Below are 24,867 nucleotides of genomic sequence, written 5' to 3'. Positions count from 1 at the left end.
TGAAAATGGAAATTATGATTCAAATAATGCTTTTAGTTTAATTGGAATATCTTATAATTTGGTTGTGGTAGCATTTTGTTTTATGCTGACTCGTCTGGTACCTTTGCTTTTTTCCCAGCAACTCACTCTTTTTCTCTCTCTCTCTCTCTCTCCTTTTTTTTTTTCCTTGCCAACCTCTCTCCAAAAACCACAAGCTTGGGATTGAGACTCACTACTGGACCTGGATAAACCACTTTGTTACCTGGGGATCGATAGTATTTTACTTTGCATTCTCTTTGCTTTATGGAGCAATACTTTGGTAAGTAGTGATTTGTAGAATATTTAAAAAAAAATACAATTTTGGAAATGTAATTTAAATGTTCTTCATTAGAAAGTTCCACTAATCTGCAGCTTTAGATGTGGACCTTGTATGTTAGTATCATATTTCAGTTCTTGGTTGCAGCCACTCGATAGCTTTTTTCCCAATAGTTGCATACAATAGCCATGAGATTTAAATAGCGTGTGTACATTTTCTTTTGTAGGAATGAACATTTTAACATCCAAGCTCTGTAGCAATACTATAAAATAAAACTGAAGTCAAAATTAGAAAATGGTGAAAGATGTTGTGTTCCCTGAATATAAAATATAATCTCTAATGAAGAATAGTGCAGTGAATCATATCCGAGACTTAAATTAATAATCAATTCAGGAGTGAAGAAAGTCTATGTTGTTTGTAATGGTTTTCTGGAAAAATAACCGTCTCAACCCAATTGTAGTAGTGACATTCAAGTCCATTACAAAAATAGCACCAGCTGTCCATAAGAACTGGGACTACATTGTCGCACAGCAGCTGTAAGGATGGATGGTGTAGGAGATGGAAAATTTGTATTGTAGCAACGCAGTGCTATTCTAAAGTTGGAATTAAAGCATATTACGGAGGAGAATGAGGAAGCTCTGTACCCAAAGTGTCCAACTGTTTTATATAATGCTGGACACTAAAGCAAGGAAAATGCTATATTTGCTGTCCTTCAACTACAAATAATCTGCCCAAGTGCAAAATTGTACTTAAACTGTAAAAGTGGAATATGCTATATGCAGTTATACAGTTTGTTCATTTGCATAACTATTTTGAGCTCAGAAGCCAACATGTGTACACATTTAAGGTATTGGCGTCATTGCTTTTAGGTTAAACCTAAATGTGGAGGCAGTCCAAAGATGTGCGGGTTAGGTGGATTGGCCATGCTAAATTGCCCGTAGTGTAAGGTTAATGGGGGGATTGTTGGGTTACGGGGTTACGTGGGTTTAAGTGGGGTGATCATGGCTCGGCACAACATTGAGGGCCGAAGGGCCTGTTCTGTGCTGTACTGTTCTATGTTCTATGTTCTATGACATAGTGGTATTGTCAGTGGGCTCTGGGGACCTGGGTTCGAATCCCACCACAGCAGATAATGAAATTTGAATTCAAAAAAGGAAATCTGGAAACAAAATCTGATGATGACGACAATTGTTGATGTTTGCAAAGGAAAAAAAAAAACCATCTGGTTTCACGAATATATTTTAGGGAAGGAAACTTTAGGGCAGCACGGTGGCACAGTGGTTAGCATTGCTGCCTATGGTGCTGAAGTCCCGGGTTCGGATCCCGACCCAGGTCGCTATCCGTGAGGAGTTTGCACATTCTCCCCGTGTCTGTGTGGGTTTCACCCCCACAACCCAAAGTAGCGCAGGAGAGTAGCCATGTTAAATTGCCCCTTAATTGGAAAACATAATGGGGTACTCTAAATCTGTATTTTCAAAAAAAGGAAGGAAATTTTGCCATCCATACCTGGTCTGGTCTATATGTAACTCCAGATCCACAGCAATATGGTTGACTCAACTGGGTATAGATGATCTCATTCTGGACATTTCTTAGAATGAATGTCCATTTGGAAATCAATTCTGTTTACTAATTCTGTACACTGGTAGTGCAATACAGAAATAACTGATTAATTTGGACATTGAATTGCAGTGGCTAGAATAAAGGTTATTTTAAGGTATGTCGGAAGAGAAATGTAAATGATGCAAATATACTGAGAATCCTGTGGTTAAAAATAGAGAACGTGGGTTGGATTGTCAAGCCATTGGAAACTACTATCCTCATGTTTTTATGGATACAAATTCGATTTTTGGATGTGTTGAATGGCATGTCATTACATGAAAGCTTATTAAATTTATGTCTTTAGTTCTGATGTCATCTAAGGTATTGTCAATGTAAATTTAGATATTTGGAATTTATTGCATTGAGAGAGGTTTTTTTTTTAAAAAGGTATGGTCTGGGATTAAAGAGGAGCTTCATCGGATTTTGCAGCAAAATTTATTTAGTGTGTATAATCTCCAATTTCATTCTTTACAGGCCATTTTTGAAGGAACAAGACATGTACTTTGTCTTTTCTCAGTTGCTGTCCAGTGCTTCCGCTTGGCTTGGCATTGTTGTTATAGTAGTTGCTTGCTTGTTCCTGGATGTCCTAAGGAAAGTATTCTGGAGACACACACGACCTACCTTGCTACAAAGATCACAGGTAAGTGTCCCCCTGTATCAACACCAGCACATTCAGATGCATTGTAATTTATCTTTTGAGTTAAAATTTGTATGCAAGTTGCCAGGAAAAAAAATCCAGTTGAATAACATTTGGTATTTTGGTTTGATTTTTGTGAATTTTAGATGTAAAATTATATAAATCTGTTGCTCATATCAGATGGATACCATATAGTGATCATGGTCTGTATGTTCTTAGCTGCTGTCCAAGCGTACAATACAATAGTTTCCCATTGATTTTTAAATCAGCATTAGCAAGTTGATACTATAATCTGCTATGCATGTGCTTTTGTGCTAAATGTTAGGCAAAAGTTGTAGTCAAAGTGGGTTAATATTAAGTAATGTTTTGCTCTTTCACCACATGCAAGTGTAACTCCAGTTTCATAATCGTTACAATATGCCAGTGTTGTTTTGTGATTGGTTGATGACAGAAGATGTATCCTGTTAATTTGTGCATAGGATAAGAAAAATAACATGGCAACAGTATAAATATTCTGGCATAATATGAAAGTTGCAGTGTAACCCTCAAAATAAATGTTATTTTACTGATTTGTCCATGTGTGTGTGACATGTCAGGAGTCACAGCATAAACATTTTAAAGGTGCAAGCATGCTTAACTTGCTATGATAGGTTTATGGGGTGATTGTTCTACTTTCAACATATAAAGTAATCACCATGCTATCCATCAAGTAAACATGAACGCAAAACATTTTATATTAATATTTCATACAAGCATGCATATTTTAAATTTGGGTGGCGTAGTGGTTAGCACTACTTCCTACAGCGCCAAGGGCCCGGGTTCAATCATATCTTAAATTTGATTTCATGTTTACATGATATAATGGCAGATTATATTGGTTTATCTACAACTTTAATCAAAGAATGTTGCTTCATATGTTTTTGTTTGTGAAGCAAGGTTGCTGTTTGCTGCTTTTAACAAAATTCTACTTTTTGGTTTCAGTCAGCAATGGTATATCTAATGATATACACACCTCTTAATACAGAACAATGTTAAATATTTGCAAGTTTCAAATCAGACTTGATGAATCTTTTGCCACACATTTTAGCAGGAACTTAAAAGTAATTAAAATGTACAGGAACCATTGCACAAAATGTGGACAAAGCTTGTAATATGCACCGCGGAATTGTTCTTCAATTTTGTCTGGATTGAACAATGATTAAACACACGATCATATTGAATCCATAAAAATAAGTCTGCTCGTTGCCTTGGAGTAAGGGTCAACCTAGATGAGGATTTAAGCATTTGATGGATGCATGATATTTGCTGAACTGAAGCACTTGGTATGTTACATCAAAGGCTGATTTTTGATATGCTGATCTCTGACAGTTCCTAAGCTGGAAAATATATTTCTGCTGCGAAGCAGCATTTAGAGATGAAGGATGTTCAGTAACTTGTGTTATGGGCCAGCGTTTAGAGAACCCCAAAGTGTATCATGGAGTTCACCTCACCCACAACTTTTAATAGATTGTGGTATGGGGAGTACATGGCTCACTCCACAGGTGTGGTACAGCAGAAATGGAAAAGTCTTTTTTAAAGCAAAACCATCTTTATTCTATGAACTCAAGTTAACCTTTTTAAAACATACAGTGAACATCTTCGCAACCATTAATTCAAATACAACCCCCAAAGAATACAACACTAAGTAATCCTTTAAGCTTTCATTTTAACATCCATACAACTTAAAAACAAAACCTTTAACAGAAGCACATCAGGTTAAATTCACTACTGAAAACACGTATAATTCTGAATTCACTAAATGATCAAGAAATAGTCTTTTGATGACAGAGAGAACAGCAGTACACCTGCTTAGTCTGGCTTCAGCTCCAACACTGAAAACTAAACTAAAACACACCCTGCAGCCTTCTCAAAAACAAAAGTAAAAAGCTAACAGACAGCCCAGCTGCACCCACTCTCTGATATCACTGCAGTAATAAACACTCATTTCTTAAAGGTACTCTCACTACAGATACTTATATACGCACCCATTTCTTAAAGGTACTCTCACATGACACTTTGCTGATTGTTGCCGTCAACTGAATGGGACTTGTTGCACCCATGAAAATGCTTCAAAATTCATGACACTCTATATGTAAATTAAAACCTCTGCCCAGCACCTTATTTTAAAAAGAAATGTTTTATGAATTCTTTGTTAGGAAAACAGTTCAGAACTGCTCTCTACACTTCTGGTAACTACCAATTACTAAGATGAAAGCTGGAAACATTGTTTGCATTTTGCCTTTTTTTTGCCTTTAGTTTCCCGAGCTTTGAATCTTGTTTCTTGATTATTCGAGAGGGAAACATTACCCAAATTTGCGGAAAGAGCTTGCGTGAGCACAATGTGCTACAGAATACTCGCTTTTTTTTCTGAACAAGGTACCCCTGAGCTCAGCTTGTTTCTTTCCAAGTTTTGGAACACCTCCAGCGCTAAACTATTGTTACAGGATACTTGCTACTTGAGGTGCTCCCTGTGCTGTTCCAGATCTTTCCAGGCAGAGGACTTGACTAGCTTCTTTTCTATGTTTCCTCCAAAATCGATGTTTACATTTTTGTTCCTTTTGATGCCTGCTTCCAATAATCAGCACCCTCAGTGTAGCAAAGTTTTTAGCTTCTTAATCCTTTTCGGATTTCTGTATAGAGATCAACAATCTTTCTATATTTTCTTCAGAAGTCTGACAGCATGGTTCCGACCTCTTCTTTGCCAGTTTTCTCTGTGGTAATTTTAAAGGATAGGCTTACAGACTACGAAGGTACAAACAAAGGTGTTTACTCTATAGGCTCTGAAGATAAACTGCCTATTTGCACATGGTCTATAATGTCATCAGGGCATCATGTGATCAGACTCTAAGTGAAGTTGTTCTGACTAGGAACAAACATGAATAATAATAATCTATAATATTTATTAGTGTCACAAGTAGGCTTCCATTACCACTGCAATGAAGGTACATTGAAAATCCCCTAGTCGCCACACTCCGGCGCCTGTACGAGTACACTGAGGGAGAATTCAGAATGTCCAATTCACCTAACGAGCACGTCATTCGGGATTTGTGGGAGGAAACCCACGCAGACATGGGAGAACGTGCAGACTCCGCATAGACAGTGACCCAAACCGGGAATCTAAACCAGGTTCTTGGCGCTATGAGTTATCTACTTTGCTTCTTTCAGATTCTTTACCAGATCTTTAATTGTCCTTTTCATTCTTCCACACTCTTTCACCGTGATTTTATTCTGATGTGTTAACCTTAGTTCCATAAATATTCCATTTGGATTTCAGTTCAGTATTAGTATCATTTCTGTATAAAGCTATCCTTTGATGCACTTGTTATGGAGGGAAGTTAATTGATGAACCAGTTGAAGATGGGGTTTGGCCTGGGACACTTCCTTGCGGAACCCCTGCAGCAGTGTTCTGGGAGTGAGATGATTGATTTCCAAAAACCCCAACCATCTTCCATCCTGCTAGGTATGACTCTGACCAGGGCAGCATGGTGACACAGTGGTTAGCACTGCTGCCTCACGGTGCCAAGGATCCTGGTTCGATCCTGGCCTTGGGTCACTGTCTGTGTGGAGTTTGAACATTCTCCCTGTGGGTCTCACCCCCACAACCCAACGATGTACAATACAGGTGGATTAGTCACGCTAAATTGCCCCTTAATTGGTATGACTCTGACCATTGGGCAGTTTTCCCCGTGATTCCCATTACCGTCAGTTTTGATTGGGCTTCTTAGTGCTGCACTTGGTCAAATGCTGTGTTGATGTCAAGGGCAGTCACGGTCACCTCGCCTCTTGAGCTCTGCTCTTTTTTTCCATGTTTGGACCAAGGTGATAATGAGACCAGGAGCTGAATGGCCTTGGTGAAACCTAAACTGAGCATCAGTGAATAGATTATTGCTGAGTAAGTGTGCTTGATTAGGCAGTCAATGACACTTTCCATCACTTCTGAAGATCCAAGAGTCGTGGGACGGTAGTTAGCTGGGTTGGATTTTTTCTTTTTGTGGACAAGACATACCACATTGCTGGGTAGATTCCAGTGCTGCAGCTGTACTGGAAAGGTTTGTGATGCAGAGTGAGGCCAATATCACAGGTTCAATTCCCGTGCCAGCTGAGGTTATTCATGAAGGCCCTGCCTTCTCAACCTTGCCCCTCATCTGAGATGTGGTGATCCACCGGTTAAACCACCACCACTCAGCTGTCCCCTCAAAAGGGAAAGCACCCTATGGTCATCTGGGCCTATGGCGACTAGAACTGGAAAACGTGGCAGGCAGTATAGCAAGTTTTGGAGCATAAGTACTATTGTTGAATGTTGTCTGGGCCTATAGCCTTTGCAGTATCCAGTGCCTTCAACCATTTCTTGATATCGCATGAGTGAATCGAATTGGTTGAAGACTACCATGATGCTGAGGACCTCGGGAGGAGGCCGAAATAGATCATGCACTCTATATTTCTAGCTAACGTTGGTTGCAAATGCTTTCAATTTTGCATTGATGTGCTCGTCTCTTGAGGATAGTGATATTTGTGGAGCCGCCTCTTCCAATCGTTAGTTTAATTGTCCATCACTAGTCAAGATCCGTGACCTGACTTGATCACGCTTCAAAAGTTCTGACAAAGGATCACCTTAACTCTGTTTCTACCCCCACAGATATCACCAGATCTGCTTGAGTTTTTCCAGCATTTTCTGTTTCTATTTCACACATAATTAAATAGCTGTATTCACCTTGAGATATCTTGAGGATTTGAAGGTTGCTACATAATGCAGGTTCCCTTTTTGAACATATTTTCTACAAGCCAGCTAACACGAAGCAACTGAAAATAGAATATTTTTCTTAACCCTGACAGTTTGTATTGTCGAGAACTGAAAACGGCAATATTAATACATTCTGCTGCTATGTTTAAGGTCTGGATCTTTGTTACCCTTAAGATAACAGAATGTATTCCTGAAAATTGACCACAGATAATCAGCAACATTTCTACATTGGCCAGGGATTTAAAATACATGAACATGATGCTGATGGTTGTTCTAGCTAGATAATGATCAGATTGAAAATATTAAAATATCGGTCAATGTTTATGGTCAGTGCATTTTTTTCAACGCACTTTCTAATCTGTACAGATGATTCTCATACACAGAGCAGTCATTGTCTTAATTATACTAGATCAGTGGCCATCATTAGCCACCAAGATAATTAAACCTCCTTTATTGCTTGTGCTCATAGAATGTCATACAATTAGTGTGGGGAAGAGGGTCTGTTGAATGAATGAATGAGTATTTGGAGGAGTGTTGGGAAGATGGTTGCTGAGTGAGGGTAGGGTGATCAGGACAGATGTGTTTCTATCAACTTCCAATTTCTTATGTTCCAGTAAACTACTTCATCATATGAATGTTGATTTTTTAAAAAGATTATAGGCATATCTTTTCCTGTAATGTGTAATTAGAATGATTTATGAAACGTGTCATTAGAGGGGTAGCTTTTTTAAAAATTTGCCTGTGGGATTACACAGAAATTGGTAATGCTGAATTGAGGTGCATGACCAAAATAGTTTTGATTATAACTGTCGTACACAAAAGGTTGGGAATCCTCAAAGTAGGAACATGATACCCAGTTTGGGCAAGATACATTCTCGTGTAAGAGTGGGAATTACAGAGGCACTGGGTGCAGTATTCCGATCCTCCTTCAGACTGATTTGTTGAAGGCAAATTGTGTTTGACAAAATTGATGGAGCTCTTTGGAGTCAAGAAGAGGGTGGTTGGGGATAGTGCAATTGATGAAATGGATATTGACTATTAAAAAGGAACTTCGACCATGTAATAGGTGAGTTAGCAAAATTGGCGCAGTTGGTATTAAAGGGATGGTGGAAAAGGGACAGACAGCGGAGAGTAGTGGTAAATAGTTATTTAACAGTCTGGAAGGAAGGGTGCAGTCCATTAGGGTTGTCATTAGAACCATTGCCTTTTCTGATACTTTTTAAGGACCTGGACTTGGTTATATGGGGCAAAGTATGAAGTTTTAAGACGATACAAAACTCAAATATATTAAATAATAAGGATATAATAATAGACTTGGAGAGGGCATAGACTGGTGAAATGGGCAGACACTTGACAGGTGAAATTCAAAACAGAGAAGTTCAAAGTAATATATTTTAGAAGAACCAGGAGAGGAATGCAAATTGAATGGTACAATTTAAATGGACTGTAGAAATGGAAGACTCTTGGGAGTATATGTGCACAAATCTGTTAAGGTGGCAGGACAAATTGAGATGGATGTCTTTCGTTTTATTAATAGAGACCCAGAGTACAGGAGCAAGTGCATTATGATAAACCTTTACAAAACACTGGTTAGGGCTCAGCTGGAGCACTGTGATCAGAGGTGGTAGGGGACCAGGACTTGGTATAAGTTAAGACATGGGCAGAAGAGGTTTGGGTGACCTCCAGTTTAGGGAGTATAGAATGTTGGAAAGAAACTTTGGGGGAAACGGGTAGAATTTTGGAGATAAACTCTGAAACAATCCAACTTCTAGGTAAGAAAGGCATAAAGGAAGGTTTTCAGTAGATGAGCTGATACAGGGGGAAATTAGGTGATGTTGCAGAGGTGGAAATATGTGGTCTTAATAATGTATGAGGTTGGAAATTCATCTAGAGTCCAATTAAAGGAAATTTCTTCTCATCCAGGTACTGGATGTTAGATAAACAGTCTTGATAATGTACCAACAGTAGAGATGTCAGGAAAGGTAATGGTGAGTTGGGTGTCGAGAGCTAATAGTTTAGAGGGAAAGTTTACCTTTGGCACAGTCACATAATGTCACAGTCATTTGTGACTTTGAGCTGTTTTGGCACTGTGGCAGAGGTGTGGAGAGATTCAAGCATGGCCCCATCTCCGATTATTGTACGATACTACTAGCCATATTCAGCCAATCAGAGTCACTGTTGGTTATCTTTGCTGTGTGCCATCTGCCATTCATTCATTTTTCAATAGCTGTATCAAAGAACCGCAGTGAGCTGCATGCCCACCTTCTGTACTGCAATGTGTATGATGAAATGGAAGCTTTTCAGAAATTATGCAACTTGTATCCTGCTATAAAATGAAGAATCATATTTACTTATATGAATTGAGTTGAGTAACTTTTGTCAGTTTACTATTCTGCTGGATTAGTAAACTTGTCAGTGATGGTGCTTGAAGTGGTGACTACTTAAATGAAAGATGGTTGAGCTGAATTTTTATTGTGATGTTATTTTCAAAGTATTATTTAGTGTATCTGATTTCAAAAAAGATAATGTCTTGGGATGTTTTCGTTTACAATTGCATCTCCACAATGCACTTGTATTTATTGCATGTAGGTTGATTTTGTATGATTTTCAAAATTGCTTCAATTTCAGCTCACTTTTTGTGTATCACAACTGCACTTGGTTACAGAATTACAAGTTGAAAATCAAATTAAGGACCATCTGCCAAGAACTAGACGTTAAACTTAATTTGGAGTGGTCCAAATTATGGGTATGGTCAGATCCCATTTGTAGAATTGTTAAAACTGCATCAACACTCACCAAGCATCTTTGTATATTAAATTCAACTATGGTTCCACTTGTATTAGCTTCGGAGAGAATTAATCAGGTCATGGAAACCATCTGTAGTTTGATCTGGTTTCCACGCACCAATTTAATTGAAGAAGCTTAATATTGTTACCCAAGTAGAGCTGAAGTCATTGTACAGTCTGAGTTGAATTGGATAGATCAACTGTCAACTAATGTAGTTCATAAAGATTTTTTATAACAGAGTACCTTGAGGTCAGCAAATTCTTTGAAATAAATATATGTTTAGTTACATTTATAGTGAACACGCTTAGCCATTTTATGAAGGCAAGTTTAACATTTCTTATCTCTACATAATCCCACAATTAATTCTTGAAACATTAAATGATTATGGAAATTAGAAATATGCAATCTGCGTGTCAACACTTTTCAAATGTCCGACATCAAATAATTTTGCATCTGTAGTGTAGAGCAATTCTGAACAAATCAATTCTTCAACTTCCTTTCCTCTGGCCTGAAAGTGATTTATTTTCTGTTTGGTTACAAGAGCAGTGGCAGCCTTCTGGTACCTTGGCCAAGCAGCCAACTGTCTTGGGAATCCAACCAGTGAGACCCACCCTCGTCCCAAAAGAAAACTAAAGCCAATCTAGATTATTGTACTGCCTAGCTTGGATGAGTGAATCTCAGGAATCAAACCTAGGCTTGCCTGAGAATATGTGACCCTTAATTGATGTCACATTGTGAATTTAGCTGCCATGGCATTGGGAGAGCAGATTCAGCTTTTTCTTTTACCCCTAATAATTGCAGAAATTGTTTTTTATTATTATTCTTTTCAAAAATAGAAGTTTGCATTAGAATATTATCTTTGTCTGAAATGACTTTTGTCATCTCAGAAAAGGTACTAAAGTATTCTATTTAGTTACTTATATATTATGTGTTCCATCCCTTTTCTGTTCCTCTATAGATGCACATCAGCAAAGTTACTTTACAGGAGGCCAACATCGCTCCACAGCCACTGGCCAGGGTCAGGAATCTACTGAGCAAGAATAGGTAGAGTGGAAGGAACAGCTGCTCAGTTATTTGCATGGCAACTATGATTGGACAATAACATGCTTAGGCAAGGACAAAAAGGCATGAATGTTGGGGTAGGGTGGAGAAGCAAGCCTAGCAACCTGCATGCAGGATAATGGCTTAACCAGCACCTGCTTTAGGGCCTTCCTGCTTCCTGAGTAAGACATTGGAAAACCAGCATGAATCAGTACGTTCAAATAATATAACTAGTTTGAGAAACAACTTCAGTTTTCCTATAAATAAAACACTTGTACCACCATGCATCTTTTGGTATCTATTTGAAAACTTGATTTTTATTTAAAAATATCCAAAATTTTGCACTTTTAAAATTTTGTAATGTATATTGCAAATTGGTAGGTTATTGCACCTGAAGTAATAATATGTAACATTTGAAGAGGTTTTACACTTAATACAGTTTGAAATATTTGATTTTAATCAGGAAGGATTTTTCATGTGTTTCTAAATTTAAAAAAAATCTATCTTCACAGGTTAAGATTAACAGTATGGGGGGGGCACGGTGGCGCAGTGGTTAGCACTGCTGCCTCATGGCGCCGAGAACCCGGGTTTGATCCCGCCTCTGGTCACTGTCCGTGTGGAGTTTGCGTGTTCTCCCCGTGTCCGTGTGAGTCTCACCCCCACAACCCAACGATGTATAGGGTAGGTGGACTAGCCACGTTACGTTACCCCTTAATTGGGAAAAAATGAATTGGGTACTTTAATTTTATTTAAAACCAGATTAACAGAATGACACTGTTTTAATAAGCAGCTGTCCACACTTACTTTTGAGAGAGAACTTGCTCTCCGTTTTTAGCACTCCAAATTCAAACAAGCTTGTTCAATGTCACATGTTCTTAAAACTTTCATACTGTTACTCAGAACCGTCTTATTTGGCAAGCAGCATAAATTCTTGCACCTCAGAGGGAAGCCATTTGGCCTATTGTATCTGTTCTGGCTCTTTTTTTAGTAATCCGATTTGTCCCATTCCTCTATCACAGGGGTGGGCAAACTTTTCCGTGCAAGGGCCACATTCAAAAATTCACAATTCACAAAGGGCCGCATAGTATATTAAGTAAAATAATTACTTCACCCGGTTATGAATCTGGGCGCCTCATATAGAACATAGAACAGTACAGCACAGAACAGGCCCTTCGGCCCTCGACGTTGTGCCGAGCAATGATCACCCTACTCAAGTCAATGTATCCACCCTATACCAGTAAGTAACCCAACAGCCCGCCTCCATTAACCTTAAAAAAAAATTTTTTTTTTTAAATTAAAAAAAAAAATTTTTTTTTTTTTTTTTTTAATGACTTGGCGGGCCGCAGAAATACCTTTGGCGGGCCGCATGCGGCCCGCGGGCCGTAGTTTGCCCACCCCTGCTCTATCACATCTCTCTTTATCTTCTCCTCTAAGGGAAACAGGTTCGCGAGTCTCTCCATAGAACTGAAGTTTGTCATGCCTCGTGCCATTTTAGTAAAAACCAAGACAAAATACTCCATCCTGGAAACAAATAAAAGAAAATTCTGGAAATACTCAGCTGTTTTGGTAGCATTTATGAAGAGAAACAGAATAACCTTTCGTCAGAACAGCCTGTTTTGCATCCACGACCGCTGCCTAGCATTCTGGCAAATCTGAGGTGTCAAATGGACTTGAAACATTAACTGTTTCACTCTCCACAGTTACTGCCAGACCTGCTGAGTTTTTCCACCATTTTCTGTTCCTATCTCGGATTTCTAGTATTCACAGTATTTTGTGAAATGACCACAAAAGTACAGTTGTGGCCTCACCAGTGCCTTCTAAATGTTTGGCATAATTTCATTGTTTTTGTACTCTTTGCCCCTATTTATAAAGTCAAGGATCATATGTTTTTTAACAGCTTTCTCAACTTCAACTACTATCTTCAAAGATTTTTGTGCATACCCAACTTTACCCCTTTTGAATTTGTACCATTTAATTTATATTGCCTCCCCTCATTCTTTCTCCAATAATGTATCACTTCACACTTTCCTGTGCTCAATTTCATCTCATTTCACTTCTCTGTCTATGTCCTGACGTTTATCACCATGCTTCTTTTTAATACATCTTCAATTTGTCATTCTGAAGGCAGGTCTGACCCACACCACTATGACCTTCATCACAGGAAGGGCAAGGAGATCCCAAATCCATGTAAGCTGGAGTAGGAATCAGACCCTGTGCAGCTGGCACCAATCTGATCCACACAGGCTGTCCAACTAAATGAGCTAATCTAAGGAGTCCGAGTTTTGTGGCAGCACACTTTTTTAGATGCATGTTTTTTCCATCACATGGTTGACAAGTATTTCACCCACTCTTCGCGCCCATCATTGTGTATGTGGAAAGATTTAAAAGTTGATCCTTGATCTATTTGGCCGTTTGATCTGTTTGAACGCACTTTGGCCATCAAGTCCTGGGGTCAGACTTGAACCTGGAGTTTCTGGGCATCCACTGCGTCTTAAGGCCTTCTTCATGAGTCACCTACAGACTTTGAAATTATGCCCTAGTTCCTAAATTGTCAAAAAGAGCAATGATTCCCAACACTGACACCCCAGAAGACACTGGTGCAAATGTTCATCACTATTCTCTACTTTGTTCCTGAACCAATTTAATAACCGTGCTGTTCTCAATCCCATGATCTTCAAATTTGCTAACCGGTCTAATAGACAGTACTTTTTCAAGCTCATTTTCAGTGCCCAGACATGAAATAATCTCACTACCTTCATCCACACTCTTCATTATTTCTTCAAAGACCTCCATCAAGCTCGTCAAATATGGCTTGCCTTTAACAAATCCACATTGACTTTCATTTGTTTGCCCATCCTTGTCCAAATTACATTAATTTTGTCCCAGATTCATGCCTCGCCTGTCTAGACTGAAATTCTCGGTTTATTGCCCTCCCCTCTTTGTGAGAAGGAGTGTAATCTCCAGTTCTCTGGAACTACCTCCAAATCTTTAGGACTTTTAGTAGATTGTTGCCAGAGCCTCTGAAATTTCCACCCTTGCGTTACCCTTGCATCCCTCAATACCTGAGGATGAATCCCAGTTTTTCTGGATTTAAAAAAAAATACTTTAAACAGTCACGACCTAAATGTCTTCTCGAGTAATATGTACACTTTGGCACAAAATAAGGGAGTGCAAAACGTGTTGAATTTACTATTAGAGCACATGTATTTAATTGATTGGTGAAAATGAAATTGGCAATCAAATTGCTACATAATCCCTGTATGTCTTGAAACTGAAGAATCTTGAAAATTAATAATTGTGTAATTGTGATTGCATCCAGTGGTAGGTTTTGATTAATTTTCTCCATCATTTCTTTGTAATTGGTGCACTTTATAGTACAGCAACAGTGTCTAACATTAAAATACAGCATATTTTTGCGAAATTTCGTAATCCGTTTAGCCATTTGAGGCAATTATGAAGTTTTCATATGGTGTAAATAGGATTTTTATGTGAATTCAGGTTACATTTTTGGTATATGTCAAAGCTTTAATTGTAACACAAAAGTACGTTCATATATTATCAACAAAGTAATGTTTTAAAGATTTCACATTTGTGTGCCTTAAATTCTTTGAAATCCATTCGCATTCTGACTTTAGTAAAATGATTAGAAACCCAAGTGCAGTTTGCCCCTCTGCTTGGCATGTATTGTACTAAAACTGAGTGCGTGCTTAAAATGTCCTGAGTATTAGCTGCAGCACAGTTTTTTTTTGTTTGCATTGCATGGACCTAACAAATATTTCTGCTCAGAACTGAATGTGGCTGCTCTCCTAAACAGCTTGCAAAATGGAAGTATCAAAGCAGAGTTGAAACTGCTTGGGCTGTTTTGGAAATCAATGTCATTTATATGTTTGTGCCAGCAAGTGCCTTGTATTCATATTTGTCTTTTGGGAGTATGCAATAACATTTTTTTTTACAGGAAGGTCTGTTTGTACTCCTGTGAAGAATGTTTCTTTTTGAAAACTATAATTGAACCTTTTTCCATAATGACTAGTTTATACTTTTCTCCTATTAGCCAGATAGATTTATTGCAAGTACATTTCTAACAGGAAAGTTCAGATATTTTTAAGAAAAGGTTGGAAATTATTTGAGTTTTTATTAAATTCAGAAATGCAATAAAATCAAATACCGTTGTGTTGATGCATTTTATATTATGTAACTGTGTCTTAGGAAAGAAAGTACCCACATTTGGAAAACAGCTTACTAGTTTGCTGTCCATTCAGCGTCTACATTAAACAAAATATTTTAACCAACCCATAGGGGTAACCTCACCTAGGCAGTGGCCCTTCTAAGAAATTTATTACACATACACTCAGTTTTTTTTTTACCAGGACAGTCTTTTAATTTTTTTTCCCATCAAAACAGATTGTTCCATTTTCTAGTCAAGAGTATAAATCGTTTCCAGTTGCTTCTGGATTAAAGCAGGATAAGTTCCTTTAACTCTTGATTATGACAAAAGTATAAAATAAACACAAAGTTCTAGTGCACATTTTCATTGACATCAGTATCAGCCCATTTCAGCCATGCTTGGGTACACTGATTGTGAAATCAAGTTTGATAACACAGAATGTATCTTGTGTTACTTTTTAGCAGAGTATGGTGAAGTGGAGGAAAGTTACAATTGCTTTACTGGAATAGTGGCCACTTTTGGATACAATAGCACAAAGGATTCTCCGGAGGCCCTTTGAAAGACTAATGCATGAAGCTGGATAAAGTTTCCACTAAACATTACCGTCTTACCTCAGGGCGATGAGTATTTTGGTAGAATGTGTCAAAAGTTTCAGACTGCTCAGAATGCAAAGGGACAGTATCCAGTGCAAAATTTGTTTGTGAAGGTTTATCTTTTTTTTAAAAATTAAGTTGGTCATACACCCTGAGCAGGTAATGTCATTTTTCGTTTTTGTTTGTCATGCATTGACATTTGTGGTAAAGGTTTGTCATTTAAAACAAGTAGTAGTGTTCCTGTCCAAGTTTAAAAATGAACATTCAACTTAATAAAGTGGTGCACTGTAAAGGAAAAGACAGAAACCTTGGTAATTGAAGAAAATAGGAGGTGACTGTGAATAGATATAATCAGGTTTTAAGCAAATTGAATAACAGATGAAAAATATTGGGGTGACAGTGTTTAATACTGCTGCCTCACAGTGGCAGGGACCCAGGTTTAATTCCAGTCCTGGGTGACTGTCAGTGTGGAATTTTTACTTTCTTCCCCTGTCTGCGTTTTCTTCGGCTGCTCCGGTTTCTTCCCACAGTCCAAAGATGTGCCTGTTGGATGGATTCGCCACGATAAAATTGCCCCTTACTGTCCAGGGATGTACAGGTTAGGTGGAGTTATGGGAGTGGGCTTGAATGCTTTTTCAGAGGGTCGGTGTCAACTTGGTGGGCCAAATGGCCCCCTTCTGCACTGTAAAGATTTTGTATTGAAAAAATATTGGCGCGATTCAACCAAAAAAAATCTATGTCTGGTTTTGGGCACTTTTAGCGCAGTGTTTCTCGGTGGCTGCAGTGCCAAGAAACACCCGCTATTCAATGGCAATTGCCCGTTTTGTTATCTAGGCCTGATTTCACGTCTGTGCAAATCAGTATAAACGGCATTCTGGCGAGGTCATCAGGCCCCGGGTGCCAGGAGATCTGGATTACGCCCAGTGAGGGAAAAATCCAGATTGCGACGTCTTGTGAGATTTATTTAAATCGCGAGGCATTTTGAGCCTTGCAAATCCTGCATGAGGGGTCTCGTGGAATTTAACAGGCTCGACCCGACACCAAGTCAGGCACTGTGATGCTATTAAATCCCTATATATCTGTACTTTGTAATTATATATGCATTAGTAATTGATGCTGATTGTTGGGGTCTTTCACATGCGATGTATGAAATGGTCAGTTTGATTCTATGATGTACTTTATAATAGCCAACAATATTAACATCATGAGAGTCTGTGTTAGTGGCATACCAGACCAAATTATGTATCTGGGAGAGAGGCACATCATCTATAGCACAGGGAGTTTCTTCCAATTGAAGGAAAGTTAAATGATGCATTTGGAAATAACCTGTTTTTAGTATATGAAACATGATATTGCAGTAGCTGAACTTCCAATGGCATTTTTGTCTTCTCACCCTTGTATAGTATTGCATTCTTTTTGCGGCCTGTGCCGAGGTGGTTCTGTAACAGCACTGTTTTTCTTCTAAAGTGGTACTGGCCTCGCAAATGTAGTGTAATGGAGTAGCTATTAAGACAGAAATATTTTTCCTTCCTTGGACCAGACTCCTCACAATCTCAGCTCGGAGCTGAAGTTCCAACCACATTCTCTGTCCAGCATAAAAGACCAACTAATTTCAACTCGATCGGCTGCTGAAGCCTTCATTCTTGCTTTTGCAACTCCAATATTCTCCTGAATGGCCTTCCATTATTCTGCTTTAGTCTTAAGCTGATAGTCTCATCCTTCCCTATCTCTCTAACTCCCTCCAGCTCAAAACGCTCTGAAAACATGTTCCTCCCACACTGACCCTATGAATCCTTCAATCTCTTCATTTCACCACTGGTAGTTGTGCCTTCAAGCATCTTGGCCTGGAGCTATATAATTATCCTCTCTGCCTCCATCTTTCACCTCCCCTTTTAAATCCTCCTTTAAACCTACCTCTTTGATCAAGTTTTCATTAACTTTCCTAAATAATTGACTGGTGTTAATTTTTCTCTGATTATACTTCTGCACAGTGGTTTGGAGCATTTTCCCCATTAATGGTGCTCTTTAAATGAAAGTTATTCGTACATGAAAAACCAAGATACCCTCGGTCAAAGACTACCTCAGCTTTACCTATTGCACATAATGATGTTCTACAATGTTAGCAACCCAAATAGAAAAGAAGTTAAGGTCAAGTTAACACTTACTATAACACTCTAGTCTTTTTAAATGGGTTACAAATGATGGGAAAATATTTTCTTTTTAAATTATACTTTCAGACCTGTTTTAATTTCTGTGTACCCTTCGAGCATTGGACCAAATTGAACTTCTAATATGTGATGTACACATGTTTTCACAGTGAGTGCAGACAGAGTGGTACAAATATTTGCCTAATTACCAGCTACCCTCTGGAATGGAGCTAAGTGACCATTCTCTATGTGCTTATTCAAACAATGAGTGTAATTGGGTCCCAGGTTCGATTCCCGCTTTGGTCACTGCGGAATCTGCACATTCTCCCCGTGTCTGCGTGGGTTCCTCCGGGTTTCCTCCCACAAGTCCTGAAAGACGTGCTGTTAGGTGGATTGAACATTCTGAATTCTCCCTCTGTGTACCCGAACAGGTGCCGGAATGTGGCGACTAGGGGCTTTTCACAGTAACTTCATTGCAGTGTTTCCTACTTGTGACGATAAAGATTATTATTATTATTATTATTGGGCTGTTTAACTTAGGATAGTGGCAGATTAAGCTGAGTTCATCCAATATCTTTTTTTGTATGTACTTTCTTTGAGGTTTCAATTGCTAATGATCTTCTAGGCGCAGGGATCTGTGCTGTTGTAGTCCTGGGACATTGTCCAATTAATGCTTCAATCACAACCTCTACATTATGGTGCAAAGCCTTTGGGGCCTTCCTAGTATGTATTGTTTGGTGTTCATGGACATGACATTTACACAAACATTTAGTATGTTCAAATACCAAATGTATTTAATTGGAACTTGTCCTTCCCTCATTAAAAAAAAGTCAATCTAAAATGGTAGATAATAGCTACTCCGCCATGCCTTTTTGGGAGGATTGGAAGGTGATGGGGGAAATGGGTTCTGATTTTAAAATTGCACCATGCATTACAGGAGAAAAGTAGTATTAAAGTAAAAATGGGAAAATCATAATGCTGGCTCTCCTTACAGTCAGCTTGACATGTTTCTTAATTTTGTAGATTTGAATATGTTCAGAAGTTCTTAGTTACTCTGACAGTACTGTAGAGACATTGTTCAGAATTCGCTGGCAATTTGGGATTCTCTTTTCCCGCAGATAGTGCACCCCCGCCTGCGGGTTTCCTGGCAGCGTGGGGTGACTTCAATGGCAAATCCCATTGACAAGCGGCGGGAGTATAGAATCTCACTGCCAGTGACTGGCGTGCCACTGAGAAACGACCAAAATCACTGTGTGCACATTTATATACAGCATAATCTTTATAGGTAAAAAGTAACAAAACCTAGCATTAAAATTGGTTTGTAGTTGATTAGGATTCCATGATCATTCAGGAATGATTCAGTGCTGCTTTAGACTGGTGTTACAATTCTGGCTTTCTATTAACTCAAACAATAAGATCCTGGACTTCCGGTGACGGCGGGCGGGAGGCAGCCACACATTGGAGGGCTCCTGCTCGGGAACGGCATTTTCGAGGTCTAACGCCCGGTCCCAGGGGTAACGGGCGGCAAAAGCAGGGAGAAGGCACATTGAAGGAAGATGCGAGAACAAGTAAAAAAACGGCCGTGAAAAAAGCAGCTGAAAGTCCGTCGTGGAGCGGAAAGGTCACCGCGGGGATGGCAAAAGAAATGGTGGAAGCTGGGGTCACCAGGGCAGGCCGCATTGCCCACGGCTGAAGAAATGACTGGTGATGGCCGCGGAACTCGAAAGGCAGTTCACAAAACTCATGGAGGCGATGAGAAAGGAGATGGGGGCGGTATTAAAAGTGCTGGTGGAGGAGGCGATTGCCCCGGTGAGGGCGGTGGTATTGAGCGCAGTGGCGGAGGTACGGGAGCAAAGCGAGGCGCTGAAGGAAGTGGAAGAGACATTATTGCAGCACAGTGATCAACCTCGATGGGGAAGGAGATGCGGAAGATGATAGAGATCAACGAGGGTCTGCAAGCCAAAATGGACAACTTGGAAAACAGATCCAGGCGACAGAATCTGAGAATTGAGGGTCTTCCCGAAGGAGTGGAAGGCCCAAGGCCGACTGAGTACTTTGCCACGATGTTGGCGAAGCTATTGAGGGGGGGTAATGATCCCTCCTGATTATGAACTGGATCGGGCTCATCGGTCATGGAGGCCGATACCAAAGGCGAGTGAGCTGTCAAGAGTAGTGACTGTGTTTTCGTAGGTACAGTGTGAAGGAGAAAGGTCCTGCGCTGGGCAAAGCAGAAGCAGGTGGTGCAGTGGGCTGGAGCTGGTATATGCATATATCAGGACTTTACGGTGCAGCTGGCAAGGAGGTGGGCTCCCTTCAGCCATGTGATTGAAGGTGCTGTACATCAGTAAGGTGTGGTGTGGCATATTATACCCAGCTAAGTTGAGGGTGACCTACAAATCCAAGGACTTATTTCAGGACGGCGGAAGCAGCGGAGGAGTTTGCAAAGGCAGAAGGACTGTGGCTGAATTGAGAAGTGGTCATGTACCGATGTAGCCTCATGGAGCTGTATTTTTTCATTGCGGCGGGTGTATGTGCTAAATGAGCCAACGTTGTATATACTTGGAAAAGACAAGAGAGGGGACTTTCTCTTGCAATGATGGTTCTTTGGAGCTTGGGTGTGTATGCAAGGTTTGTGTGCTAAAGGGGATTTCTTCATTTTCCTGGGGCCGGGCAAGGGGGAAAGAGACCCGGAGCGGGGGCCTCCACGCTAGCCGGTTTAAGCCGGCCAGTGAACAGGAGTGAGGTGGGGGGAGGGGCTGCGACCAGCAGAGCCTGGCAGAATAGGTCCCGATGAATCTAGCCGGGACGGAAAGATGGGAAAAAAGAAGAGGTTGGGGGGAGGATTTTTGTAAGAGGAGGGGGGGCTTGCAATGCATGGGTGTCATCTACGGTACTCTTTCGGGGATTGGATGGCATTGAATGTTCGGGAGGGAGGGTGGGAGGGACTCTATAGGTCAATCGTGACCATCGGCGATTCCTAATTCCTTCCTCTTTGATTTCTTCTTTGTTTGTCCCACCTGATGCTTGTATTGTCAGGTGGGTCGTTGCTTGGGGTGGTAGGAGGATGGGATCGTTGTTGTTGATGAGGAAATTGACTTTGTATTATTTACCATTTACTGCTTGTTGGTGGGGTGTAAATTCTGGAGAAAATGTGAAAATGGAGAATAAAAATATTTACGAAAAAAAAATAAGATCCTGACATTTAATACATTGATATAATATACTGTCTGAATGTGCTGTCTTCCAAAAACTGCTGCAGGTTTTATAAAATGGGAAATAGTACAGAACTTTAGTACTGCTGAGACGAGAGACATGCTCGCAAAGCTTTTCATTTTGCATTCATCAGGATAGCTCTCAAGAAATTACCAGCAGTAAAGGGAAACAACAATTTATACTCCATGAGAAGAGAGTGCTGATTGGTTGGCAAGTGCCCTGTGCTGGAGGTGTTTCCATAGAGAATGCAGTATGAAGCAGTTAACTGACCCACATTATTCAAATTCAAACCAGGCAGGTCAAGTTTAGTCAAAGCATTGCCCTGGGGAATCAGGAAATGACCGTTCCTCAGGTTTTTGTTGAAAAAGGCGCACTTTCTTCTGCACTGTAAATTCTATGATTCTATATATGCCCGTGTGGGCAGCACGGTAGCATGGTGGTTAGCATAAATGCTTCACAGCTCCAGGGTCCCAGGTTCGATTCCCGGCTGGGTCACTGTCTGTGCGGAGTCTGCACGTCCTCCCAGTGTGTGCGTGGGTTTCCTCCCACAGTCCAAAGATGTGCGGGTTAGGTGGATTGGCCATGCTAAATTGCCCGTAGTGTCCTAAAAAGTAAGGTTACGGGGGGGGTTGTTGGGTTACGGTTATAGGGTGGATACGTGGGTTTGAGTAGGGTGATCATGGCTCGGCACAACATCGAGGGCCGAAGGGCCTGTTCTGTGCTGTACTGTTCTATGTTCTATGGACATGTTCCTCTGCAAAGGACTGGGCCAAACGTGTGAATATGTCCAGACCTCTGATACCTGAAAGCCCATGCTAGATGGTGAGCAGTTTCAGACAATCTAGATCAGGGGTGGGAAAACTACGGCCCGCGGGCCGCATGCGGCCCGCCAAAGGTCTTTATGCGGCCCACCAAGTCATTAAAAAAAAACAATTTTTTAAAGAAATTTTTTTTATTTTTTTTTTTTATTATTTTTTTTAAGGTTAATGGGGGGGCTGTTGGGTTACTTACTGGTATAGGGTGGATACGTTGACTTGAGTAGGGTGATCATTGCTCAGCACAACGTCGAGGGCCGAAGGGCCTGTTCTGTGCTGTACTGTTCTATGTTCTATATGAGGCGCCCAGAATCATAACCGGGTGAAGTAATTATTTTACTTAATATACTATGCGGCCCTTTAAAATTGTGAATTTCTGAATGTGGCCCTTGCACGGAAAAGTTTGCCCACCCCTGATCTAGGTGGTGACGGTCACACAGCCAAGTTCGATCCTCTTCTCACCTGATATATGTAATGTGTATATCCTGGATAATTTTTCTTCTGAATTCCCTCTCTTGTCCAGTGACATTAAAAAAAAAACAGTGCATACATTTGTCTCACCATTACCCCAACTATCTTTCTGCTCTGTGGCTCAAAACCATATCAAGTATTTACTTCCATCAGCCATCTGGACATACCCAAGAGGAAATCTTATTTGCGCATGTATTTTTGGGGAACAGAATAGCTCATTTCAACTGTGTATATTTATTCCACAGTAGAATAAATATTTCCCAACTTGTCCAGGCCATACGTCTTCCGGCTGGCAGATTATATTAAACAGCACATCCCTTCAACTGAATATTCTTCAGAATACTGACTGCACACAACCAACCCATGGGCAGCACGGTAGCATAGTGGTCCCAGGTTTGATTCCCGGCTAGGTCACTGTCTGTGCAGAGTTTGCATAGGTGTCTGCGTGGGTTTTCTCCGGTGCTCCGGTTTCCTCCCACAGTCCAAAGATTTGTGGGTTGGATGGATTGGCCATGCTAAATTGCCCTTGGTGTCCAAAAATGGTTAAGTGGGGGTTACGGGGATAGGGTAGATGTGTGGGCTTGAGTAGGGTGCTCTTTTTAAGGACCGGTGCAGACTTGATTGGCCGAATGGCCTCCTCCACTGTATGATCTATGAACCCGTGCTTGCAGAACATGATATCTCACATTAGATGTGATTCCGTGATTGGGCAGCACTTACTGAGCAGTCCAGAGTGTGTCAAGAATGATCCTAACAACAAATTTAAGATCACCAGTCGCGTGCGCGATATTGCTCGCACTCACTAGAAGTTACATATATTCATATACAGGGACCTGTCCTCTGCAGGCAAAAGTAATTTGTCCAGGCGCTGCAGCTTTTTTGAACAAAAACATGGGTGAAGCCTACAGCGTGGCAACATCTCGATCAATCAGCTGACATACCAACTAATTTCAACCTTTTTCTCATGCAGTATAAATATTACTTGTTGAAGGTTATATTGAAATCTATTCGATCATCCATAGAATGCTTGGCTAACTGTTCGTATTTTACATAGTTTACATTTTGCACAGGTCGAACAGCATATTACAGTCGTATTTGTGTAGCAAATAAGCTTGTAACAATGCATGTGATGTGTAAAAAATAGAATAAGATAATCAGATGTCGAAATCACTGGAAAGTTTGCCCAGCACATGATAACGCTCTTTGGAGTTCTCTCTCTTCCTTGCATCCATATGGTTAACTTTCTAGTGATTGTCATTTGCAATAACCATTTTTTAGAATGTGTTTAAAAATAAGTTTCTAATTTTGATTCCATATTCTGTAAATTAAGGCAGGGTTTACTGTAAATTGGGGAAATATTTTTAGCATCTGATCAGCTCATCCTGCTTTGTATAAATTATGTGGAAAATTTCAGATATGCACAGCTTTAATCAATCGTGTCAGAAATAGACCTTTGCTCTTGGGTAATGCGTAAATTTGGAATGGATGGTCCATGTCAATTCTAAATGATGTCCCTGTTGCTCCAGCCTCACCATCTTTTTTTAAAATACGCACATTCCAGTTTTCAACTTGGTCGACAATGGTGCATTCTAGGACTAATCTTTCGAAAAGTAGACCAAGAAATCACAAACTTCAGCAGGTCCAATTCCAGGAATTGCTGTAATGTAACACTCCAGCAGTTCTTGTGCTTGTAAGGCCTAGACTGCCTCTCCACATAGTTCAAAGCCGCAGCAGTTCTTTCATTGGTATTCTTCAGCTGATGATGAATCACTTCACATGTCAATAGCTTTCTTGGGAACAAGTTTCCTTTCTCGCAACAGACATGACAGACCTCTTGTTTCTAAGGCAATCCTCTGATCAGATCATCCTTCAGCTGCTCAAAAAGATTCAGCTCGACACCTCAATGCAGGCACATACTGATCAATATTCTCCCCCTCTTCCTGAGCGCTGGTGTTGAACATGTAGACTGGCTTTTCTGCTCCTCTGAGGTCTATGATGCAATACAGCTTATGGATTTATTTCCCCACAGAGAAAACTGAGTTATTGTTACTTGTTCAGGTTTCTTGTTTAACTCTGTGGCAATTTCATAACTCTGCTATTGAGACTGAAAGAATTTCTAATTCTTTCTTAAATCTGCCTTTATAGGAGCCAATACTGAAATATTCTCTACCGTTGCAAACTGTGGAGGCCGACTCCGTGAACATTTTCAAGGTTGAGATCAAGAGGTTTTTAATCAGTAGGAGAATTGACGATTATGGAGAGGAGGCAGCAAAGTGGACTTGGTGTTAGACCAGCCATGATCTTATTAAATGGTGGAATAAGCT

At 40.1% G+C, this 24,867-nt stretch overlaps 1 protein-coding gene across 1 annotated transcript in view; it reads left to right on the top strand.

Moving 5' to 3' along the window:
- atp11b (ATPase phospholipid transporting 11B (putative)) overlaps positions 1-24,867 on the top strand; it is a 190,280-nt gene that overhangs the window by 146,153 nt on the left and 19,260 nt on the right. The window contains 2 exon segments of the mRNA XM_038817479.1: positions 195-298; positions 2,369-2,534. Of these exon segments, the coding sequence (XP_038673407.1) occupies positions 195-298; positions 2,369-2,534 (270 nt within the window).

The sequence above is a fragment of the Scyliorhinus canicula genome, chromosome 13 (assembly GCF_902713615.1).
Source record: "Scyliorhinus canicula chromosome 13, sScyCan1.1, whole genome shotgun sequence".
NCBI classification, from domain to species: Eukaryota; Metazoa; Chordata; class Chondrichthyes; order Carcharhiniformes; family Scyliorhinidae; genus Scyliorhinus; species Scyliorhinus canicula.
Note: the sequence above shows the minus strand (reverse complement) of the source record. Positions and strands in the feature narration are given on the sequence as shown.